This window comes from Scyliorhinus canicula, chromosome 16, assembly GCF_902713615.1.
Source record: "Scyliorhinus canicula chromosome 16, sScyCan1.1, whole genome shotgun sequence".
Taxonomy (NCBI): Eukaryota; Metazoa; Chordata; class Chondrichthyes; order Carcharhiniformes; family Scyliorhinidae; genus Scyliorhinus; species Scyliorhinus canicula.
This window is the reverse complement of record NC_052161.1, coordinates 91,871,352-91,890,595: the sequence shown is the minus strand read 5'-3', so window position 1 is coordinate 91,890,595 and position 19,244 is coordinate 91,871,352. Positions and strand designations below refer to the sequence as shown.

Below are 19,244 nucleotides of genomic sequence, written 5' to 3'. Positions count from 1 at the left end.
GGCGCGGACAAGGGAGACGCAGAAATCATGCGCAGGTTCACGCCGGACCGACTGCGCATGCGCGCATTCCCCGGCGCCCATTCCACGGCTGGATCAGCAGCTGGAGCGGCGTGAACCACTCCAGCGCCCTGCTGATCCTGTGTCGTGTTGACGCCGCCGAGAAAGGCAACTTTATTTCCTACGGCATCAGGATCAGAGAATCCCACCCATACAGTCTGTGCCCTAGCCCCTATAACTAAACTGTGCCCTGCACCTGTGCAACTTAACTGGTGTCTATCTTTCTGGCGTTATGGGCCCTATCAATATGCCGAGGTGGTTCCCCAGATGGTACAGTAGGGGTGGAGGTGGACTGCTGTCACTCCTGACCTGCAACGTGGGTCCCCGTTGGCGCATGTTTCCTGAGGCGGCCCACCCATGGCAGCCACAGTTACCTTCTGCCCTGTGCACCAATGCCATCACAGACCCAACCGCTGGGCAGCATGCGTTGGACCGTCTAACATTGTTGATGTCTGTCCCCACCGCCTCAGGATAAGAACGGCCATAACCACAGGGAACAGGAGAAGATTGGGGGGAGGGGGGGGGGGGTGGAGCACCTGAATGCGTCCCCTACACCCTGGCCAGGCAGAGGGAACTTGACCTCGCTGGCGGACCTGGGGATCGGGAGGTTGCTGATGCCGAGGTTGGAGACGTGCCACCAAGCAAGACGCGTTCCTGCTTGGCCGTGGACCCTCACAACACATTTGTGCCATACCCCACACCCCCGCACCACAACCCTTCCCACCCCACCCCCCCTCACCACAACCCCCATCATCACAACACCCCCACTCCGCCTGCTCACCACAGCCCCCCACCCCACCCACCTTCACCACAACCTCCTCGCCACAACCCCCCACCCCACCCCCCTAACCACAAACCCCCACCCCCCCTCACCACAGCCCCACCGCCCTCACCACAACACTCCCCTACCCCCTCACCACAACCCCCCCACCCCACCCCTCACTACAGCCCCCCTTCACCGCACCCCCCTTCACCACAACCCCCTTCACCACAACTCCATGATGTATTAGGCAGGTTGGTTCGACATGGACTGCACTTGATGCAGTGTGGCAAGAGACAGACCTCTAACACTGGAGAAGATCCAACACGATTTTATTCAACCATATAACTAACATACATGCTCAGCTGTGGGTCGACACTATACTGAACTGACTGGAGACCTGGTACTAGCCTGACCAGACTTACTACCTACCGCATGGTGTTTGCACTGGCTAGCTCGTGGACTCTGACTGTCTCAGTGGCTGGGTCCAGATAGAGAGCGGGAAACCTAGGGCGCGATTCTCCGCAAATGCAGAGAATCGTGAAGGCTGTCGTGAAAACGGCCGTGTTTCACGGCAGCCTCTGGGCCCCCTCCCGGGACCCGATTCTGCTCCCCGGTCGGGGCTAGCAGCGGGGCCCCGTGAACCTCGGCATCGCAGGCTTAGCGAAATTCGCTAAGCCCGCGCGCCAAGGTTAACGGCGGCTGACGCGCACGATGACGTCAGCCGCGCATGCGCGGATTGGACGGCTCCAACCCGCGCATGCGCGGATGACGTCATCACGCATATGCGTGAAACCCGCGAATGCGCGGGCAGGTATGCCCCTCCGCCGCCCCGCAGACTGATCCAGCGGGGCGGCGGAGGAACAAAGAGTGCGTAGTGCGGCCGTGCCAATCGGTGCCATGGTTCCCCAGAACGGCACTTTGCGGCCGTTTTCACGAACGGTGAGAGCAGGTGTGTTGCCGTTCGTGAAAACGGCCGTAAAGGCCTGGGAAATCGGCTCATCGGCCTGGGGAGAATTGCTGCTCGCCGTAAAAAAAACGGCGAGCAGCGATTCGTGTCGGGGGGGTGCGTAGGAGGGAGGAGAATAGCGGGAGGTCGGGAAAAATGTCAAGAAGGCCCTCCCTCTATTCTCTGACCCGTCGTGGGGGGCGGAGAATCGCGGCCTTAGTGCCCTCTGGCTTTATAGTAGTAGTATCCTGTCTGGTGATTGGCTGCTCTGTGCTGTGTGCTTACTGGTCAATCACTGCCTGTCTGCACTTCATTATATACAGGAGCGAATAATATGACCCCCCCCCCCCCCCCCCGCCCCCCCCCACCACAACCTCCCTCACCACACACCCAGGGACCAGAGAAGGGGACGACAGCCGGCTTGCCGCACCTGCAGACGCAGGTGGAGGAGCACAACCGCGTGCAGGAGCAGGACATGCGTACCACCCAGGCCGAAACCGCACAGGTGGCGTCCGCGGTGGAGGCAATGGGGTTGACGGTATTGGAAATAGGTCACATTATGCAAGGCGTGGGGCTTTCTGTGCAGGCGGGGGCTGTGGCCCAGGACATGGCTGCCCTCTCGCAGGCAGCCATGTGTCAGAGCCAGCTGCAGATTGCAGCGGCGCCCCTCACTGTGGCCCAGTCCCAGCAGGCCATAGCTGAGAACATCCACGCCATTGCCCAGGTGCTGGTCAGCATCGCACAGACTCAGAGGGAGATGGCACAGTCCCAGAGGAAGGTGACACAGTGCCAGTGCGAGGTGTCACGTTCTTAGTCAGGGATGGCCCACTCCCTGGGCTTGATAGCAGCTGACTTCCAGACCCTTGCCCATGCCACGGCGAGACTCCAGGACTGGCAGCGCCAGATGTCAGGGGTGCCTCGGGGGAAGGCTCCACTTACACCCCTGTCCCATGGAGAAGCTCGGGGGCCACTGGGCACCCCAAGGGAGGAGGAGGTGCTGGGGAAAGTACCGGTGACTCCTTAAGGGGAGGTCGTGGAATACTGTGCCACCTCGGATTCTCCCCCCCCCCCCCCAACCGTCCCTGGTGCACCTGGTAGGCAGCGGGCAGAGCAGTGTGGCAGCACGCCCGAGCAGCGGCAGGCCAGATTCAGGGCAGGCCGACCCAGGAAACATGCGCCAACGGGACCCTCGTCGCTGGGCTGGAGTCTTAGCAGTCCACCTCCACTCCTGCTGAGCAGTGTAGCCACCTGGGGTGGCCACGTCCCGATTCAAAATGGAGACTCGCAAGGAGTGCAGGGAAAAACGGATAACACCAGAGGACACAAGCAGGTGCAAGGTTTCCTGTGTATTAAGATTTGCAGAACCCAGACAGAACTGAAACCAATAGCCATTAACATATTAATGAGCTATCTCCAGGGACAAAAAGCAACATTAAAACAATCGAGACCAAGCCAGACTCCCCGGCGCCAGCGGGAGCAAAGACAAAGGCAGGCCAACGGACACATATAGGACACAATAGGACAATAGGACACAACGATCAGGGAACACCTCTGGTATTGGAGAAATCGATAAGAACGATTGGGATATGGTCCAATTAATTGGGACCAAGTCCGGGGTCCGCCCAAAAGGGCGCGAAACCCCTGGGACCTATAAGATAGCGTCCCCAAGTTCAGTTCGTTCTTCTTGGCTTGGCTCTCAACGAGGAGAGACCTGCCTAGCAGCTGCACCAACCAAGTAAGTCTCAAGTCAACGCACGCTACGAGATAGACGCTCCTAGCTACTATTCCGTACCAGTTCGAAGCCAGCAGAATCAGAACCGGACAAAGGCCATTGTTCCCCTGACCTGGTGGGCCGTTCGAAGCTAAGTATAGGCTGTAGTAGTAGCGATAGTTTAGTAAGTAGAGTTTATGCATGAGTAGTGATTGACCGTGTGTATAATAAATGTGTATTGATTTCAAACTTACTAACTGGTGTATTGAGTTTTTGATCAGTACTTGGCTTTGAACCTCGTGGTGGTGTCAGAAAGATACCTGGCGACTCTAGAGCAAAGGTTATTAAAACAGAGCAAATTAAGGGAAAGCACAATTAGCAACATTTACTGGCGAACTCTGACAGGACTTGACTTAGAAGTGGCCCCCCCCACTCCGAGAGAACCCGAAATTTGAACTAGAAATCCAATTGGAAACAGAAGAACCACAAGTGTTTAAACAGTACTGATCAATCCTCCAGAATGCATGCGTACTAACAGGGATATAAGGTAAACCTGAGAGATTTTGTTGCGTAGAACTGTCGGGAATTTTGTAGTCCGGAAATTAGTGTAAACTGTACCCGTGTTGACAGCACCGCTTTATTACCCCCTGTTCCAAATTTAAAGAGAACCCACAGAAATAGGAAAATGGCAATGAAGGCAATGGAACGCCTTATGAACCCACAAGAATATGTGGTTGCAGCGACCAGCAGAGGAGGACAGTGTCCCGTTTGGGAAGATGAGATTAGGAAGTACCTCAAAGTGAAAGGATGGCCCCTTTGGAGCCAATTTCGCGCGAATGAAGAAACAGGTCCCGGGAGTACAGGACATACTTGGTGGGAGAACCTGACAGAGATTCACAGGAAGAGCTTGGGAAAAGCTCGCAAGCCAATGGCAATCGTGTCCTGTCTGGCACAATTGCGGGGCACAGGGGAGGTCGTTAGGACGCTCCGTAAAGAGATAGAGGAGAGAAATAGGATGAGTAAAGTAGATGTGAGCGAAATAGAGAAGGAGAACAGAGAGTTAAAAGGGAGGTTAGCAGCAAAGGACAGAGAGGTGGATGATGCCAAGAGGCACACCAATCTTGTCTGGCGCACTTAAGCAGCTTCCAGACCCAGTACAACAAGGCCTACCAGGACACACAACGTGGGGTCCTGGTACGACAAGAAACGGAACAGCAGGTAGAGGCATTGCAGAAGCAGTGCAGTGATTTAAAAGCAGCCCAATGAGCACTCCATGCTTCCACCACGGAACAAAGGCAGAGCTCGGTAGACCATGCAAAGTGCCAGAAGCAGATTGCAGAATTGTAATCTCTGCTTTCAGTTCAGAACGGATTTCAAAGCACATTCGGACCCTAATTAGACCAGGAAAACGGCCCCGATTGGCAAGAATGAAATGAAACAGCCCATAGGTACGTTACGTGCGTGGAGCATATGCGCAGGAGAAGCCCCAGAAAAGAAGAGCACCCCAACCCCCCACAGAACAGGTAGAACACACCCCCATGAATCCAGTAACCACCCACCGCAGAGCCGCAGCAGAAGGAGACACGGATTTCCTTTATACGATCCCCTTAACCGTGACCCAATTACGGGACGCATGCGAGAAAATCACACCGTTCCTCCCCACTTCAGGCCCCCACCAATTTTTTGCAAAAGTGAAACAGCAGGTCACTATGTACGGCCTGGACGAGCGAGAGAAGGTGAAGCTCACAGTTTTGAGCCTAGATCCTTCAGTAGTAGTAGCCCTTCCCGACCCACAGAATGTAGGAGGAGGCACCCTAGCAGAGATGCACACAGCAATCCTTGATGCGATTGACTATAACAGAGGAGACCCAGTAGAAGGCCTGAATAAATGCAGGCAAAAGAAGACAGAGCTCCCCACAGCGTTTGCTGGACGCTTGTGGATTCATTTCACGGCAGTTTTCGGAGAATTAGCCCGCGCCCATTTGTCCTCAGATAACGTGGCCAAATGGACTTGAATCCTGATCTCCTATGGAACTAGGCAGGACAGAGAGCTTGCACAAATTATGACCCCTCAGATGAGGCCCACAACGAGAAATGGGTTTTAAAAAGGTTCCGCGCTTGGGAGCAATCCGTGCACAATAAAACCGCATTTAGGAAACCCGATGAAGAGCAGGCAGCTGCAGATATGCATGCAATTAAAACGCACCAGAACCTCGCATGGGTAAATGAAGGTAGGAACAGCCCACCCCAGAAATCACAAGAATGTTACAACTGTGGTCAATTAGGACACTTTGCATGAGAGTGCAATGCCCCACAAAAGCCACAGAGAGCCCAACAGACAGGCACCCTAAATAGGAATAGGACAAAGCCTATTCACAGTGTAAGCGCCCGTCCAGACCAGGGAGATATAAATGGCACAGACTGACGGTGTTCGGCCTCCCCAACTTGGGTCTGCGACACCCTTTGGGATAGGTCCGGCCGACCAGTCGTTGCAGCAAAAGTACGGGGTCAGCCCGTTGAATTTCTTTGGGACACAGGAGGGTCCCGCACCACACTCAATTCCTCCACTATGATTCAGAAAGACACGTGGCCCACTACAGACACCATCACCCTCAGCGGCTTTACAGGCCACTCACAGCAGGGACACATCACAGCCCCTGTCTCCATTCAGATTGGCAATATAACGACCAAACACCCCATAGTTTTAGTTGATCTACCCCACACAGCAGAACACATTTTGGGAATTGATTTAATGAGCTCCCACAGCCTTTCATTCGATCCAGTAAACAAATGTGTCTGGAGAATGGCAAAAACAGCAAGAGCTCCCGCCACGCTCACAGTAGGAGATTATGCTAATAGGATAAGCGCTGTAGGCGAATACTGGTTTGATCCAAGGACAATTAGCATGCACAAACAGGTTAGGGCGGTCCTGCAAGACCACAAAGCAGCATTTGCACAGCACAGGCACGACTGTGGCAGAATGGCTGGCTCAGTGCAGATTACAGGTCCTGACCCCAGACCCCAGAAACAGTACGGATTTCCCCAGGAAACAGAGGGAGAAATCTCAATGGTAATAAACAGCTTATTAGAACAGGGCGTACTGACATCAGTAGCCTCCACTAATAATGCCCCGATTTGGCCAGTTAGGAAACCCGATGGATCATGGCGACTGACCATTGATTACCGGGAACTGAACAAAGTGACCCCAGCCGCAGCCCCCACTGTAGCCACAAGTCCCGAGACCATGCTCAAGCAGGGACTCCATTCACGATACTTCATGGTTTTGGACATTAACAACGGATTCTGGTCCATTCCATTGGCTAAAGCGTGCCAGTATAAATTCGCATTCACTTTTAAAGGTCAGCAATACACGTGGACATGCCTTTCACAAGGATTCCACAACTCCCCCTCCATTTTCCACAGACAGCTGGCAAATGGATTAGCTAAATTTTCCCGCCCCGAATGACTGGTCCAGTATGTAGACGACCTGTTACTGCAGACAGACACAAAGGCAGAGCACATCTCGCTTCTAGCAGAACTCCTAGGACTCCTAAAAGAAATCGGATTTAAAGTTAACCCCCAAACAGCCCAAATTTTGGAAGAAAAGGTATTTGGGAACTATTACCACGCATGGTAAACGCGAGATCGAGCATAAAAGGATTGACTCGATTGTCAAATTGTCCCTTCCCCGAAATGTCTCAGCCCTCCGGTCGTTTTTAGGACTGGTTGGCTACTGCCGAAACCACATAGACGGTTTCGCCACTATCCGACCTACTTAAGAAAAAGGCACCTTGGGAATGGCTTCCGCAGCATTCAGATGCCGTGGATGTTTTAAAAAGAGCACTCAGCACAGCGCCCGCACTACAGGTTCCAGACCCACTTTCCCCCTACACCATAGAGGTAGCAAGCACCCTTTCGGCCGTGCTCCTCCAGGAACGGCATGAACAGTTAAGACCCGTGGCATATGCCTCAAGAGTTTTAGATCCTGTAGAACAAGGATTTTCTGCCTGTGAAGGGATCTGCTCGCAGGTTTTTGGGCAGTTCAGTATTTTTCGTACATTACAGGACTCAACCCCATTCCCATCCTCACAGAACACACCCCGACACAGCTATTGTTAGACGGCCGACTTAAAGATGGCACAGTCAGCCAAATCCGAGCAACCCGTTGGACCCTTCTTTTACAGGAACGGGACATCACTGTTAAAAGGACAAAAACCCACACTTTCCTTGCAGACAATTTACAGTACCCAGGCACCCCTCATGAATGTGAGATTATCTCAACACATCACAACACGGGCCCCTTCATCACAAAAACACCTCCCAGGAAGATAGGTAGTTCACCCCGGAGACCCCAGCCCACAGACATGAGGATCTATGTGGATGGCTCCTCAACAGTTTTAGACAGAAAACGCATAACATGATGCGGTATTCATGTAGAGTTCCCTAGAGGAAATTTCACTAAAGTTGCCAGGACACTTAGGCTCTCAGGCAGCAGAATTGGCAGCAATAGCATACATAGTTGATCACCCCGATTCGTTCCCCAGCCCAGCAGACATCTGCTCGGACAGCCTGTATGTTTGCAACAGCTTGACAGAATTCCTACCGCTGTGGGAAGCAAGAGGATTTGTTTCCACAGACGGAAAACCCCTACCATCAGCCCCATTACTCCGCCATATCTTGAAGCAGGCAAAGGACAGGAAATACGGCATTGTGAAAGTTCGTAGTCACCACCGTTCTTCCCCACCTGGAAATGTAAAAGCAGACGCTCTAGCTAAAGCAGGTTCCAGGCATGGTTATTTTTGGATCCCCCCCGAAAGCGCCCCAGTACACGTAGTTCAGGTCTCACAGATCAACATACAAGATTTAACGCAGGCGCAGAGACAAGATGAGAAGCTCAGGGAAGTTTTAAAGGCAACCTTCCCAGCCCCTTACGACGAATTTAGGAATACTATAACCACACATGGCGGTGTGATCCTTAAGGATAGCCTTTATGTGGTTCCTGAGCAGGACAGGAACCAACTCATTTGTTTGTTCCATGACAGTCATGGACACCAGGGAATTGAGCCCATGGTAGTCCACCTCAGCTCTGTTGGTGGCCAAATTTAAAAGCAGACATCACCCACTACGTTGAGAATTGCTTGATCTGTGCCCAGAACAATCTAGACAGATATGCAAAGAAGGCTCAATTTAGCCACACCCGCCCCGTTAATGGCCCCTGGACTAACCTCCAGATTGACTTTATAGGACCCTTACCCCCTTATAGAAATGTATACAAATATGTGTTGGTGGTCATCGACACATTTACAAAATGGGTAGAGGCATTCCCATCATGAACTAATACGGCGAAGACCACAGCCAAAATTCTGACCCACCACATCTGTACAAGATGGGGACTCCCCCGTAGCATAGAGTCCGATCAAGGCTCCCATTTTACAGGACGCGTTATGAAAAACGTCCTGACAATATTCGGCATTACTCAAAAATTTCACATCGCATACCACCCCCAGTCAAGTGGTATTGCCGAGAGGATGAATCGGACACTAAAAGCCACCCTCAGAAAGATGGTACAACTGAACAACAGCACATGGGACTCAGTTCTCCCATTTGCATTGATGTTTTTACAAAACACGGTATCCACGTCCACAGGATACACCCCCCACACTCTCATGACCGGACGCCCCATGAAAGGCACAGACTATTTATTGGGATTAGACTTGACCAGCCCCGAAGTGACGGCCCTCACCTACGAGAATGCTGTGCAGCAGCTAATCGATAATGTTAAAATGGCACGACTAGCTGCCGCAGTAAGAATGGGCACAAGAAAGGAACAGAGCACGGCTTGTTTCGACAAGACAGTGCATGCGACTGAGTTTGCCGTATGGCAGCAGGTTATGCCCTCCCTTTACAACCCCAGCACATTCCTGTCACCTAAGTACTCAGGTCCATACTCCATTTCGGACAAAGTAAGCCCCTCTGTCTACAAGATAAAGTACCCCAATGGTAAGACTGCGTGGTTTCACATAAACCAACTCAAGGCTTATGGCTCGCTGTCCAACCACACACACCACATCCTGCTCGCCGCAGCAGACGAACACGCCCCACCCACAGGAAACGCATTCCTACCCTCCCCCAGCCCGTCCACGGACTCGACTTCGACTCCGCCCCCTGACACACGACCCCGCCTCTCCCCGCCCACAGACAGCAGCGACAGTGACTGCGAAAACACTGACAACAGCCACAGCACACCACAATACTATCCCCCTGCAACAGGCCCCACTCCCAGCGACTCTGAACACGATTCGAGTGATCCCTTTGAGATCACATACATTAAAGCCCCAGACCCAGACCCACCGCCCAACGGTGACGACCTCAACTCCAGTACCTCTGAACTTGACACACGAATATGGCACCGCGACAATTCATTCAGGCTCATCAGGAACGATGAGATGAACCCCAAGTCACACCACGCAGCTTTGGCAAAACTTATACAGACAAGAGTATGGCAGCTGGGAGAAGATGACGACATTGAGTCTGACTCCCACCACGTGAATCCCTTTGCGACCCTGTTCGCAACAGAAAACTGAGGTGTCCAGATGATGTTTTAAAAAGGAACCGCTAGAGAGAAACGGTGTCCTTTCTGATGGAACCTGCACGATATTCGTTGCATGTTTGTTTGTATGTGTTTGTTAAATGTTCAATGTTTGAGATTTAAACAGCCTTCCATGGCCCCACGCCAAATTTGTCCGCAGGTACCTATGAAAACTTTCCAGCAGGCTTATCAGCCGAAACCGCTGAGACCTTGCCAGAACCCAGTTCGTAACTGCTCTTCCGATTCGACGGTAGAGGCATTACTGCAACCCACCACGATGACTACATTCTTGCCCGTTCTTGCCGGTTACTCAGGCAGTGGAGAAACGGCACTTACCCCAGCCCTGTCTGAGGATCCCCCCTCTGGTCCGCTAAACTCGGGGAGAGCACAGCCCCCCCCCTACCCGGGGATTCCATCCAATTCTTACCCGCCGCGGCCCATACGCACCTCATTTTGGCTCTTTTGTTTCAAAAGTTTCTGTTTTGTTTCATAGTAACCCTTTGGTTGCTTCCCCTCATGCTATTTACATCCTCAAACATTGGGATGGTAAATCGCACAGGCTGCGAGACGGCTCGCACTGTTTCAGTATTTTTAAGTCTGTCTTGTCCTGAAATTCGGATTTAAATAAAAATGAGGGAGTCACAGATGGTGACCAATTATAAAGGGAAATTGGCACTAAAGGACAGACAGACTAACACACGAGATGTTAAGCAAGATAATAACACATGTTATGCTTGTATTCACAGAATTCCAGAAGCTCCAGGATAAGAAGAGAAGAAAGAAGATGCTGGTGGCATCGTGCCGCCTCCCGCCCATGTCCAGCTCCCACATCCCGCCTCTCCCCCTCCTCGGTCACCCAGCAACCAGCCCCATAGCCGGAGCGGGTGTCCCTCGAACATGTCGGGGATCATAGATTGTGCCATCATGAAGGAGTCATGCACACTGCCCGTGTACCGGACACAGACATGCAGTATCTTCGTCCGGTGGTCATAGACCACCTGCACATTCATGGAGTAGGACCCCATCCTGTTCATGAACACCGCCCTGTTATCCGCGGGTGGCCACAGGGTGACGTGGACCCCATTGATGACCCTCCGGACCATGGGTATCCTGACGACAGCAGCGAACTCCGTTGCCCGGGCATCCTGGTGGGCGCAGTGCACGGGGAACTGGATGTACCGGTCCGCAATGGCATACACCTGTGCACCGACGCCTGTGAGATGCCGGACGGGTCCCCACTCCCGTCGCGTAGCCGTTTAGGGTGACCGTAATCTTGACGGCAACCGGGAGGGGGTGTCCTTCCCCAATCCCACGTGGTGCCAGGTGTTCCATCATGTGGCATATGTGGACCACGGTTTTGCGGCTCATCCTCAGTCTCCTCCTGCAAGCCCTGTCCGGGAGGTTCTGGAATGACATGCGGTGCTGGTTAGCACGGGGCTTCACCAGGCTCCTCCGTGGCACCACCTTTTCCTCCTTTCCCCCTCTTCCTCCTCCTCCTCCTGATCATCACCCTGCAGATTCCCTCCTCCTCGGCCTGTCTGCACCCTGAGCGGCTTGGTCAGCAATATCCTGCTCTATGACTCTCAGCTTGGCTAATGCTGGGGCCACTCAGCTCCTGACCCAGCACAAAGGAAGATGCACATGCCCCTCTGCGGCCCACTACTCTGTTGCGGCCTCCGCCTCCTCTCTGAGCCTCCACTCTGTCGCTCCCACAGGGCAACATGCAGGGGAGCGGCCCCTGCCACAGCTACCAACATCGCGGGTGGTGTCCAAACATTATGATCTGCAGGGGGTGAGGAGAAACGGAATGTTATCATGGCGCATACAGCGGTCCACAAACAGGTGCCATGGACTACATGGTCGCCCCAGTTGGCACCGTGCTCCCCAGTCATGCATTCCCCCCTTCCGCCAGGGCCATCGTTCCATGGCACGGCCCTCACTGGGGGCTGCTGTGGATGTGGTCCTGCGTCTCCACCCCCGGTGGGTGCCGCCGGCTGGATGAGGTGGCCATTGTGGGACCCGGCAAACACCCAAATGGCCATGATGCCTTCGATGGGGCCTGTGCCCAGTGTGGCTGCCCATTGGTATGGTCGTCGTAACGGCGGCCATTGCCAGGGCATTGCACTGTCATGACAGGTGGTTCCCGGACGCTCAGCCTGTCTCCCCCACCTTCTCCCACACTCCCCCGACCCTGGATGGCTTCTCCCCCGCCCCACGTCAGCCACGACGTCTACCTTTTGGCAGCCCCAGGACCCGCCACGCCGACCTCTACCTCCAGACCCTCATCAAGCACGACCGACTGACTTTTTTTAATAGGTGGTTAGAACCACTCCGTCGTGACCTTGGCACATGCCGCCGGGTCTTCGGCCCATCCGGGTGGCAGCCTCATTACGGGCCCAGAGAATCAGTCGTCATGCCAACATCAGCGATTCTCCAGGCCGTGCGGCGTATTCCGCAATCCGTTGATGTTTTGGGTGTGGAGAATCGGTAAACGGCGTCAGAGCAGCGTCGCAGATGGTTTTGGAGCAAATGCCTATTCTCCGGCCAAGTGCTCGGAAAATCCAGTCCTATGTCCCACTGCTGGCGTAAAAACAGTGGAGTTTTACTCCAGAAATTCAATCCCTGAAAGTTCAACGAATTCTCAGCCCTCAGGGACCCGGTGTGAATCTCGCAGCATTTGCTGCGGATACGCGTCACCACACTTCGGGTTCGAAGTCCGCGCATGTGCATGGCGGCGGCCTCCAGCGGCTGTGCTGAGCTCCATGGCGGACTCGGATCGCGGACCAAACTCAAAAAAGAGACCCCCCCCCTCCCTCAATCGGCCACACGCCCGAGCCTGAAGGGCCCCCCCGGATCTCCGATCCCCCGCCCCCGACCAGAATCCACAACCGCAACACCAGCATCCTGACCAGCAATAGAGGGTTAGTTCCACGCCGTCGGGAACTTGGCTGGTCGGGAGCGGTGGATTGCTGGGCGGGCCTCTGGCAATGGGCTTCCGATGGCGCCGCGTGCTTCGCAGTCACGCCGATTTTTGGATCCCGGAGAATCGGCGAACCAGTGCCGGTCCCGATTAAGGGGTGAAAGTGGATTCTCCGCCGCGTACCGGCAGCGATTTTGTCGCGGGGCTGCAGAGAATCCAGCCGTCGATCTTTCTATATCTGTCTCTCTTTCATTCCCTCTGTCATTTATTCTCTCTCTCTCTCTCTCTCTCTCTCTCTCTCTCTCTCTCTCTCTCTCTCTCTCTCTCTTTCTTACTTTCATTCTCTGGACAGCATGGCAGCACAGTGGTTAGCACAGTTGCTTCACAACTCCAGGGTCCCAGGTTCGATTCCCGGCTTGGGTCACTCTCTGTGCAGAGTCTGCACGTTCTCCCCGTGTCTGCGTGGGTTTCCTCCGGGTGCTCTGGTTTCCTCCCACAGTCCAAAGACGATCAGGTTAGGTGGATTGGCCATGATAAATTGCCCTTAGTGTCCAAAAAGGTTGGGTGGGATTACTGGGTTACTGGGATAAGGTGGAGATGAGGACTTGGGTGCTCTTTCCAAGAGCCAGTGCAGACTCGATGGGCCAAATGGCCTCCTTCTGCACTGTAAATCATATGATTCGATGGTCTGTCCCTCTCTTTCACTCTCTCTATCTCTGTCACTCACTCTGTCTCTTTCTCACACATTCCCTCTCTCTCTCTGTGATCCAGGTGAACAGAATTTAACAGTCAAAGCAGAATCCATTCCCTCAGACTCTCTGTGTGGGAATGAGGTGGCGATTGTACCGGAGAAAGGAGCCATCGATATCATCCGCAAACCGCTCCTGATCACGGTCAGTGTCAACCTTTCAATCCAGGACTGGTCCATCTCCACATTCTCCTTTGCTCTCTCTCATTCTCGGTCTCTGTCTCCCACTCTCTCTCACACTCTCAATAATCTCTCTAACTCTGTCCCTGTTCCTCTCTCCGCAATCGCTCTTATTCTCTACTCTCTGCCTCTGTGTCCATACATTTCTGACTCCGCCGATCTCTCTCACTCTCTCACACTCTACAGTACTACTCTCTCTGTTCCTGTCGATCTCTCTCACTCTCTCTCACACTCACTATTCTCTCTCTGTCTCTGTTTCTCTTTCTGTCTTTGGCAATCTCTCTCACTCCCTTTCACACTCTCGCTATTCTGTCACTCTGTGTCTCTATCTGTTCCTCTATCTTCGATGATCTCTCTTACACACACTCTCTCTCTTTATCTGTTCCTCCCTCTGCCTCCGTCGATCTCTCTCACTCCCACTCACACTCTTACTACTCTCTCTCTGTGCCCCTGTGTCCATTCCTTTCTCTGACTCCATCGATCTCTCTCTCTCCCTCTCTCTCGCACTCTCACTATTCTATGTCTCCGTTTCTGTCTCCATCACTCTCACACTCTCACTATTTTCTCTCCCTCTCTCTCTTTGCCTATTCCTCTATCTCCATTGATCTCTCATTCTCTCGCACTCTCACTACTCTCTCTATCTCTATCCCTCTCTGTCTCTGTCGATCTCTCTCACTCTCTCACCATTCTCCCTCTCTTTTTCTGTGTGTTCTTTTCTGTGCCTCCATCGAGCTCTCTCACTCCCTCTCACACTCACGATTCTCTCTCTATCTCTGTCTATTCCACTCTCTGTCTCTATCAACCTCTCTCTCTCGCTCTCTCACACTCTCACTATTATATGTCTCTGTGTCTGTTCCTCTCTGTTTCTGTCTCCGTCACACTCTCTCTTACTCTCCCTTTTCTCTCTCTGTCTCTGTGTCTGTTCCTCTCTCAATCCTCAGGTTGGGGTTTTGGGATTGAGATTGTGGTTGGGGTTTGGGATTGATATTGTGATTGGGGTTTGGGATTGAGATTGTGGCTGGGGTTTGGGATTGAGATTGTGGTTGGGGTTTGGGACTGAGATTGTGGTTTGGGATTCAGATTGTCGTTGGGGTTTGGAATGAGATTGTGACTAGGGTTTGGGGTGGAGATTGTGGCTGGGGATTGGGATTGAGATTGTGGTTGGGGTTTGGGATTGAGATTGTGGTTGGGGTTTGGGACTGAGATTGTGGTTTGGGATTGAGATTGCCGTTGGGGTTTGGAATGAGATTGTGGCTGGTGTTTGGCATGGACATTGTGGCTGGGGTTTGGGATTGAGATTGTGGTTGGTGTTTGGGATTGAGATTGTGATTGGGGTTTGGGAATGACATAGTGGTTGGGGTTTTGGGATTGAGATTGTGGTTGGGGTTTGGGATTGAGATTGTGGCTAGGGTTTGGGATTGAGGTTGGGGTTTGGGATTGGGATAGGGGTTGGGGTTTGGGATTCAGATTGTAGTTGGGGTTTGGGATTGAGATTGTGGCTGGGGTTTTGGATTGAGATTGTGGTTGGGGTTTGGATTGAGATTGTGGTTTGTGATTGAGATTGTGGTTGAGGTTTGGGATGGAGAATGTGGTTGGAGTTTGGGGATTGAGATTGAGGTTGGGGTTTGGGATTGAGATTGTGGTTTACGATTGAGATTGAGGTTTGGGATTGAGATTGTTATTGGGATTTGGGATTGAGATTGTGGTTTGCGATTGTGGTTGGGGTTTGGGGATTGAGATTGTGGTTTGGGATTGAGAATGTGACTGAGGTTTGGGATTCAGTTTGTGGTTGGGGTTTGGGATTGAGATTCTGTTTGGAGTTTGGGATTGAGAATGTGACTGGGGTTTGGGATTGAGATTGTGGTTGGGGTTTGGGATTGAGATTGTGGTTGGGGTTTGGGATTGTGATTGTGATTTGGGATGGAGTGTGTGGTTGGGGTTTGGGATTGAGATATGGTTGGTGTTTTGGATTAAGATTGTCGTCGGGTTTTGGGATTGTGATTGTGGTTGGGGTTTGGGATGGATGTGTGGTTGGGGTTTGGGATTGAGATTGTGGTTGGGGTTTGGGATGGAGATTGTGGTTGGGGTTTGGGATTGAGATTGTAGTTGGGGTGTGAGATGGAGAGTGTGGTTGGGGTTTGGGATTGAGATTGTGATTGGGGTTTGGGGATTGAGATTGTGGTTGGGGTTTGAAATGAAATGAAAAATTAAAATCACTTATCGTCACGAGTAGGTTTCAATGAAGTTACTGTGAAAAGCCCCTAGTCGCCACATTCCGGCGCCTGTTCGGGGAGGCTGATACGGGAATCGAACCGTGCTGCTGGCCTGCTTAGTCTGCTTTTAAAGCCAGCGATTTAGCCCAGTGAGCTAAATCAGCCCCTTGTGGTTTGGGATTGAGACTGTGGGTGGATTTTGGGATTGAGATTCTGTTTGGATTCTGGGATTGAGATTGTGGTTGGGGTTTGGGATTAATATTGTAATTGGAGTTTGGGATTGAGATTGCGGTTGCGGTTTGGGATTGAGATTGTGGTTGGCGTTTGGAACGGAGAGTGTGGTTGGGGTTTGGAATTGAGATTCTGGTTGGGGTTTGGGTATGAGATTGTGGTTGGGGTTTGGAACGGAGAGTATGGTTGGGGTTTGGAATTGAGATTCTGGTTGGGGTTTGGGCTGGAGATTGTGGTTGGGGTTTGGGATGGAGATTGTCGTTGGGGTTTTGGATTGAGATTGTTGTTGGGGACTGGGATTGTGGTTACGGCTGGGGTTTGGGATTGAGATTGTGGCTGAGGTTTGTGATGGAGTTTGTGTTTGGCGTTTGGGATTGAGATTGTGGTTGGAGTTTGGGATTCAGATTATAGTTGGGGATTGGGATTGAGATTGTGGCTGGGGTCTGGGACTGAGATTGTGGTTGGGGATTGAGATTGTGGTTGGCGTTTGGAACGGAGAGTATGGTTGGGGTTTGGAATTGAGATTGTGGTTGGGGTTCGGGACTGAGATTGTGGTTCGGGTTTGGGACTGAGATTGTGGCTGGGGTTTGAGATGGAGATTGTGATTGGGGTTTGTGATTCAGATTGTAGTTGAGTTTTGGGATTGAGATTGTGGTTGGGGCTTGGGACTGAGATTGTGGTTGGGGTTTGGGATTGAGTTTGTGGCTGGGGTTTGGGATTGAGACTGTGATTGGGGTTTGGGATTGAGATACTGGTTGGGGTTTGGGATTGAGATTCTGTTTGGATTTTGGGATTGAAATTGTGGCTGGGGTTTGGGATTGATATTGTGGTTGTGGTTTGGGATTGAGATTGTGATTGGGGTTTGGGATTGAGACTGTGGGTGGAATTTGGGATTGAGATTCTGTTTGGATTCTGGGATTGAAATTGTGGTTGGGGTTTGGGATTAAGATTGTAATTGGTGTTTGGGATTGAGATTGTGGTTGCGGTCTGGGATTGAGATTGTGGTTGGGGTTTGGGTATGAGATTGTGGTTGGGGTTTGGGATCGAGATTTTGTTTGGATTTTGGGATTGACATTGTGGTTGAGGTTTGGGCTGGAGATTGTGGTTGGGGTTTGGGATGGAGATTGTCGTTGGGGTATTGGATTGAGATTGTTGTTGGGGACTGGGATTGAGGTTGGGACTGGGGTTTGGGATTGAGATTTTGGTTGGGGTTTGGGACTGAGATTGTGGTTTGGGATTCAGATTGTGATTGGGGTTGGAATTGTGGTTGGGAATTGGGAATGTGATTGTGGCTGGGGTTTGGGATTGAGATTGTGGCTGGGGTTTGTGATGGAGTTTGTGTTTGGCGTTTGGGATTGAGATTGTGGTTGGAGTTTGGGATTCAGATTATAGTTGGGAATTGGGATTGAGATTGTGGCTGGGGTCTGGGACTGAGATTGTGGTTTGGGATTGTAATTCTGGTTGGGGTTTGGGATTAAGATTGTAATTGGTGTTTGGGATTGAGATTGCGGTTTGAGATTGAGATTGTGGTTGGCGTTTGGAACGGAGAGTATGGTTGGAGTTTGGAATTGAGATTGTGGTTGGGGTTTGGGTATGAGATTGTGGTTGGGGTTTGGGATCGAGATTCTGTTTGTGTTTTGGGATTGACATTGTGGTTGAGGTTTGGGCTGGAGATGGTGGTTGGGGTTTGGGATGGAGATTGTTGTTGGGGTTTCGGATTGAGATTGTTGTAGGGGACTGGGATTGAGGTTGCGGCTGCGGTTTGGGATTGAGATTGTGGTTGGGGTTTGGGACTGAGATTGTGGTTTGGGATTCAGATTGTGATTGGGGTTGGTATTGAGATTGTGGTTGGGGTTTGGGAATGTGATTGTGGCTGGGGTTTGGGATTGAGATTGTGGCTGGGGTTTGTGATGGAGTTTGTGTTTGGCGTTTGGGATTGAGATTGTGGTTGGAGTTTGGGATTCAGATTATAGTTGGGGGTTGGGATTGAGATTGTGGCTGGGGTCTGGGACTGAGATTGTGGTTTGGGATTGAGATTGTAGGTGTGGTTTGGGATTGAGATTGTCGCTGGGGTTTGGGAATGAGATTGTGGTTGGAGTTTGGGATTGAGAAGATGGTTGGGGATTGAGATTGTGGCTGGGGTTTGGGATGGAGATTGTGATTGGGGTTTGTGATTCAGATTGTAGTTGAGTTTTGGGATTGAGATTGTGGTTGGGGCTTGGGACTGAGATTGTGATTGGGGTTTGGGGTTGAGTTTGTGGCTGGGGTTTGGGATTGAGACTGTGATTGGGGTTTGGGATTGAGATACTGGTTGGGGTTTGGGATTGAGATTCTGTTTGGATTTTGGGATTGAAATTGTGGCTGGGGTTTGGGATTGATATTGTGGTTGTGGTTTGGGATTGAGATTGTGATTGGGGTTTGGGATTGAGACTGTGGGTGGAATTTGGGATTGAGATTCTGTTTGGATTCTGGGATTGAAATTGTGGTTGGGGTTTGGGATTAAGATTGTAATTGGTGTTTGGGATGGAGATTGTGGTTGAAATGAAATGAAAAATGAAAATCGCTTATTGTCACGAGTAGGCTTCAATTAAGTTACTGTGAAAAGCCTCTAGTCGCCACATTCCGGCGCCTGTTCGGGGAGGCTGATACGGGAATCGAACTGTGCTGCTGGCCTGCTTAGTCTGCTTTAAAAGCCAGCGATTTAGCCCAGTGAGCTAAATCAGCCCCTTGGGGTTTGGAATTGAAATTGTGGCTGGGGTTTGGGATGGAGTTTGGGATTGAGATTGTGTTTGGGGTTTGGGATTGAGAGTATGGTTGGGGTTTGGGATTGAGATTGTGGTAGGGGATTGAGATTGTGGTTGGCGTTTGGAACGGAGAGTATGGTTG

General features: G+C 51.8%; 1 protein-coding gene across 1 annotated transcript in view; it reads left to right on the top strand.

The window, feature by feature from the left end:
* LOC119950861 (alpha-2-macroglobulin-like) overlaps positions 1–19,244 on the top strand; it is a 117,924-nt gene that overhangs the window by 48,224 nt on the left and 50,456 nt on the right. The window contains exon 5 of the mRNA XM_038773721.1: positions 13,758–13,879. Coding sequence (XP_038629649.1) covers positions 13,758–13,879 — 122 coding nt within the window. The remainder of the gene's footprint in view (positions 1–13,757; positions 13,880–19,244) is intronic.